Source organism: Meleagris gallopavo, chromosome 1 (genome assembly GCF_000146605.3).
Source record: "Meleagris gallopavo isolate NT-WF06-2002-E0010 breed Aviagen turkey brand Nicholas breeding stock chromosome 1, Turkey_5.1, whole genome shotgun sequence".
In the NCBI taxonomy this organism is placed as follows: domain Eukaryota; kingdom Metazoa; phylum Chordata; class Aves; order Galliformes; family Phasianidae; genus Meleagris; species Meleagris gallopavo.
In genome coordinates this window covers 45053404-45059291 of record NC_015011.2, presented here as the reverse complement: position 1 = coordinate 45059291, position 5888 = coordinate 45053404, and the positions used below count along the sequence as shown (strand labels likewise).

At 36.3% G+C, this 5888-nt stretch overlaps 1 protein-coding gene across 1 annotated transcript in view; it reads left to right on the top strand.

Annotated features, from left to right (window-relative positions):
• The window catches only part of ANKS1B (ankyrin repeat and sterile alpha motif domain containing 1B), a 407884-nt gene that overhangs the window by 396263 nt on the left and 5733 nt on the right, over positions 1-5888 (top strand). The window contains exon 23 of the mRNA XM_031552160.1: positions 1243-1380. Within this exon, the coding sequence (XP_031408020.1) occupies positions 1243-1380 (138 nt within the window). The remainder of the gene's footprint in view (positions 1-1242; positions 1381-5888) is intronic.

The window sequence follows — 5888 nt, the reverse complement described above, 5'->3', positions numbered from 1 at the left end:
AAAAGAGGGGGAGGAGAGAGGGTGGGAAGGAAAAGACAGGGATGAGGGAAAAACAGAGATGCTCAGAGGTTGTTTTAACTTGAACAGATGCCACTAAGGCAACTGCAAAGTGTAGAGCTGTGAAGGACTGTGGCACTACAGATGTCATGTGTTCTTAGTGCAGTGGAGATGTCATACTGCAGCAGGCTTGTTCTTTTTCTTTGTTGTTTTTATTTTTTTATGGAAAAGCCATTGCTACAGTCAGGAGGGACACAATTCAGAAAATCATACAAACAAACCTCTGAGGAGATTTCTGTTCAATGAGTCATTCTTCTGTTAAATAAATCATTTGAAATGTGTGCATTGCTGATGCAAGGCCTAATCATAAGCCATTGTGTAGTATCTTCTCTAGTTTCATGGTTCCTTTGGCCTGAGCACAGTAGTCACATATCAGTAACTTATGTAATGACAATTCATAATTTTCTTCAAAGCTTTAGGCAGCTTTTTTTTTGTTCATTTATTTCATCAGAGAAATGTACCCCACATCTATCTCAGTAGTATGCTATAGCTTTTACATTGGCTGTTGCAAGTAGTGTTGCTCAGTGCATGAACAGTTTAATATTTCTCTCTCTCTTACAGGATGCTGTTGTCACCAAGTGGAGAAATGTTGCCAGACCTGTTTGTAGTTACTTTTTTACTAAGAAAAACCTTTTCGAGAGCTCAGGATTTTAATTAATTATAAATGATGATGGATGTTTTGTTTCTTTTTTTTTTTGAAAGAGTATAGTTGAATGTTGTCAAACATCATGTGCAAAAAACTGGATATTGGGCCTGTTGGGTTTCACCAGCTCCAGTCCATCAGCAGCCTGAAGCAGTGGGATATAGTGACCTTTAGGCAGAAAACAGCAGCATCAGAGGATGCCTGCGTAGTGCTTTGAAATTGTATTTACAGCTGTATGCCAGGAAAGATGTATCACAAGATAAACTGCATAAACTGTAGAAAACCCAAATAGAATCATAGGGAAAACTCCAGGGTGCAATTGTCTTCTACTGTCTTATTGGCAATTTTAGATATTGCAGGAGAGGGTCAAAATTGCAATGAATTGTGTAAGAAACTCACATGTGATATATTAAATCCCTTTTATTCAGAAACTGAAATACCTGAACACAGGAGATGAACATGAAAGTGTATCTAAAAACATGCCTTTTGCAGCTCTTTAACATGGAATTCCTAAATTGATTGAAAATATTTTTTTTCAACAGAATATTATTGCTGAACATGAAATCCGTAACATTTCCTGTGCTGCACAAGACCCTGAAGACCTTTCTACATTTGCGTACATCACTAAAGACTTGAAGACCAATCACCACTACTGCCATGTATTTACTGCATTTGATGTGGTCAGTTAATAGAGATATTTATTTAGTAGTGCTTTGTAGTTTTGCAGTTACAGTTCTTTTATTCTATTTTTAAAGAAGGCATATGGTGATTAATAGAAGGTATTGTTCATTTACCAAATGAATCTACTGATCAAATATAAGATAAATGAAGGAACAGTTTCAGAGAAAAACAAATATTTTACTTGATATTATCTCATTTCCCATCTGAAACAATTCACTTGTGTCATCACAGCTGCTGAACTGAAATGTTAGTGAGTAGTGAAAGAGGAACTTAAAAATTATTCAAGAAAAAAATATTTTAATATAGTATCGTGTATGAATTTTTGAAACACATTTACAAGTGTGTCTTGACAAGAGACATCTAATCTAAGCTGTAGTCTTCCAAGAAGTTCATAAAAAGCACTTCTGGCCATCCACTCTGAAATCGCATCACATAGCAGATAAATCAGAACTGGACCAATGTGCATTATATAGAGTGTTCAGTCCTGCTGAGAGATAGGCTCAAGAGCTACCTCAAATTAAGTTTGTCTTTTGGACTGTGTTCTGGTGCCTGCAAAATTGAGGAAAGACTAGTGTGGTGACATCCAGCTGTTTGGCTGCTACGCTCATGAGTCTGTCCCAAACCAACCAACAAGAAGTGAGAGTGTTGGAGTCTTCCTGTGGAGGCCTTTGGGCTCATCCCACATTCATGAAATTGATACGGATTGTTTTTTGGACAGATCAGCAGGCAATCTCTTTGGGTTTCTTAGCTGCTCCATGGGCTTTTGTGTTTCACTGTTTAGCTGGATCAGTCCTGATAACTCAAACATTTTTTTTTCTAAGTATTTCTTAAACCTATTGGTGTTTTACTGAATAAAGTGGAGAACTGAAAATTCTCTGCAAATATATAGAGAACATACTCTAAACTGAGAACTGAAACATTTATAGCTTTGAAGAAGAAGAGACCACACAGACAGCTAACTACGTATCTCAAGAGGTCCTTGCAATATTTGGCTGCAATACTGAATCTCATAAATTTGAAACATCTGTGATAACAGAGCTGTGCAGAGCACTGTGCTTTTTATGTTCGTGTGGAAAGGGGCACCCCTGTAACCATCGTCAGACCGTAGTAATAGTCTAGATGGTCCCTCTGTTGTCTTCATTTCTCTGTCATTGCAGTGGGAAATTTAGCTTAGCAAATGATGAAGGTAAGGGAAAAATTATATTATCAGCACCTTCTCCTTTTTGTTGCAAACAGATTGCATTTACTTTGAAGTAAGTCTCAAGACTCATTTCAATGGAAGTTCTTACAGCTCTTCTAATTTGGTGGACTGAGTTCTTCCCACATTTATGCTTCTCAAATAATGATGCAAAGCCTACTGGTGTCTCAAAAGAATTATGAACATGTATCAATTGATCAGTTTTATTGTTTCCAGCTAAATTTGGTGAAATAAAATAATAGCTCTAAGTTTTAGGACCAAGAAGGCTTAACATCCAAAATGTCTGTGGAATACTCACCTAATGCCATTTCATCTAAGCACAAGAGAAATTTAAAATTCCGTACAATTGTTATATAAATTAAAAATTACTCAAGAAAAAGAAGATTTTAATAATGTCTGTGAATTCTCAAAACATGGTTACATAAATTAAATTTGTAAAGACAGAGATGTCTGAACAGAGGCATTTTATTTGTGACTGGGAAAGTAGTCAGCATTGCAGAGAAACTAAATAATAGCTTGAAGGAAAGTAGGTTAAAAGGAATATTAACCTTTATGTTCAATACTTTTGTTGTTTAACTTCTCTACTGACATTTTAGTGCCCATGTGGAATAGAAAAAGATTTTAAATGGTATTAAAAATAGGCAAACTATTGTCAACAAAATGTTACATTATATTAGTGATAAGTGAATCAACTGAGAGTAAACTGAGTGACATTTTTATTTCTACCAATCCATTTAAACACTTCTTAACAGTTTCAAAGTAATGCATTTTCGTTTATAGGCCTAATGTTCAAGCAAAAACACACAGCCAGGTTTATCAGATAAAATTCATCTTCTCCCTACTCAGCTAGGAACGCATAGTGATCCAGCAATAATTCTAACATTTTGCTCACTTCCCATACTTTAGGAGGAGTGTTTAATACCCCAACCACTATAAATGGCTAATTTAAGAAACTTTACTGTCTGTATTATTTTTCATATGCTACGTAATCCTCAGTGGGGTATTACTTACTCAAATATTCTTTTTTTTTTTTTTTTTTTTGGTTTGTCTGTTTTATTTCTCAGAATCTGATATTACTGATGGAAGAACAAGCTCCATGAAAAAAAAAAAAATCTAGATATTTGCAACATAAGCATAAAGTAAATTCAATTTAAGTCTAGCACTTACAAAGGAGCCTGGTCTTCCAGTTTGCTAATAGAAACAGTCCTCTTCATTTTTCAAGGGATAGAAGTCCAATCATAATAAGAAAAATAAAGTTCAAAATGGTAAAATCCACATTAAAGTGTAAAAAAGAAGCATCTTAAATCTTATATGATATGGTAATATAATCACAGAATCACAGAATTGTAGGGGTTGGAAGGGACCTCCAGAGATCATTGAGTCCAGCCCCCCTTCAAAGCAGGCCCCTAATAACAGGCAATAATGTATATATATTGTATATATATATACATACATATACATATATACATATGTATAATATATGCCCTGAGATGAAAATTAGGTCCCGTAGTTCAGGAAACTGGAAAAAACTTTTTTTTTTTTTTTGCAAATAGGAAAGTGTTTCAGTTTAACAGCATGTCAATACAAGTATCACTGATGCTTAGTATTTAGAAGTGACTCAACTTCTCTACTCAGAGTTACAATGTTTGAAAATTGGGAGTGACATCAGATGCTTAAGATATTTTGAAGAGGACAAGGTTTGGGAGTAGAAGATTTATTGATCAATATTTGAAACTCACTTCACACATCCACTTGCATAAAGCAGACCCAAAACCACCAATGAAGTATTCCCTTTGAAAAAATAAACCATGATAATAGTTCCTACACCAAAGTCCTTTCACGTATGGGAGACATCCAAATTAATTTCAGTCAGACATTCCTTCACTATCCAACACACTGATGAAAAGAAGGCAATCAGCATAAACTGGCACAACAGCTGCTCTAGTTCATAGAGTAGCTACATGAACTACTTAGGATAGACGGGGGTTCTGTGAAACCCCAAACTTCCCTTCTCTGTAGTCTTCTGTCGTTCATTGTGCAGACTTAATCTGGGTAAGCATTGGAAACTGCTAGTACGCATATTCAGCAGCGATGAAAAACACATGGTTTCAGGCCTCAAAATTCTGCTTATAGCCTTCTTCCGGTGGATTTGGGGACTGAAATTTTTTTTTCGAAGCTGTTCTCTGTTCTCGTGACCATCCAGATACAATCAGTACGGTATCTGCACACCTTAAGAACTGAAAACTTTTTTTCTTTGCAGTACCCAAAGACAGCATGCCCAGACTGTACTCTCTCAGGGCATATTAGGCAGAATGTGGGAAGCCATTTTAATTTATCCTCACAACCTTCTTGAGATGGAGCACTCAGGCACCAGGAGCTTTCAGCTCATGAGCAAATGAGTCTCCCCTGTTGGGCTAGTCTACATGGATGGCTTTTGCAACAGCCTCAAGGTCACATTTGGAAGGCCTGTTTCCATGGCCATGTTGCATACAAAATATCTCTTTGCGCCATGTTAGAAGAGAAGGATGAATTCAGAAGAGTATGCTACTGACCATCACTTTAAATCCAGGATGAGAAGGATTCAAGAATTTGAGTTGCAGGAGTGTCTGTTCATGAAAGCTGCATGTAGACCACAGCTGTTAGAAGCAAATTCCAGCCATGTTCATCTCTTTGTACCACCCTTGGCAAGTTGAGCCTTCTTCCCCTTGATTGAACAAAGACTGATGTGTTAGGGTGCGGACAAATGCACGTCCTTTCTAGCTGTCCCAAAACGTAAATGTTTTCTGGTTTAGAAGGTAAAGCATATGAATAATCAACAATGTAAATGTATGTGTATGACAGTTCTTGACCTCAAAGAACCCCAGTTGTTAATAAGTAACCTACTCTTATTGTCAGATTTCTGTAGTAGGGATCCTTAACATCTGGCCTTGAAAACTCTGTGACGACGAAGAATTGGGCAAATGATTTCATCTCAGGGGATGGAAATTTTGAACAGAGTTGGAATTTTTCAGATTTTTCAATTTAAGATTCCGTATACTGTGTTCTGTTTGATTTTGCCAGCTGAGATTTTTAAGTTCAGCACCTTGCAGAGGTGTCCTAATTGACATTCTACACAGAAAATGTGGTGGGTAGCTCTCACCAATTATCTGTGAGATGCCAAAAGACACTTCAGTAAATTCAGTCTAAAGATCAGATTTAACTGTGATCTTAAAAGGAAAAAAGATCATTACCTGAAAGCAGAAACCCATCAAATCTTCTCTATATCCAAAATGTTTTTCTAAAAAAATCAAAACGTTAGCTTCTCAAAAA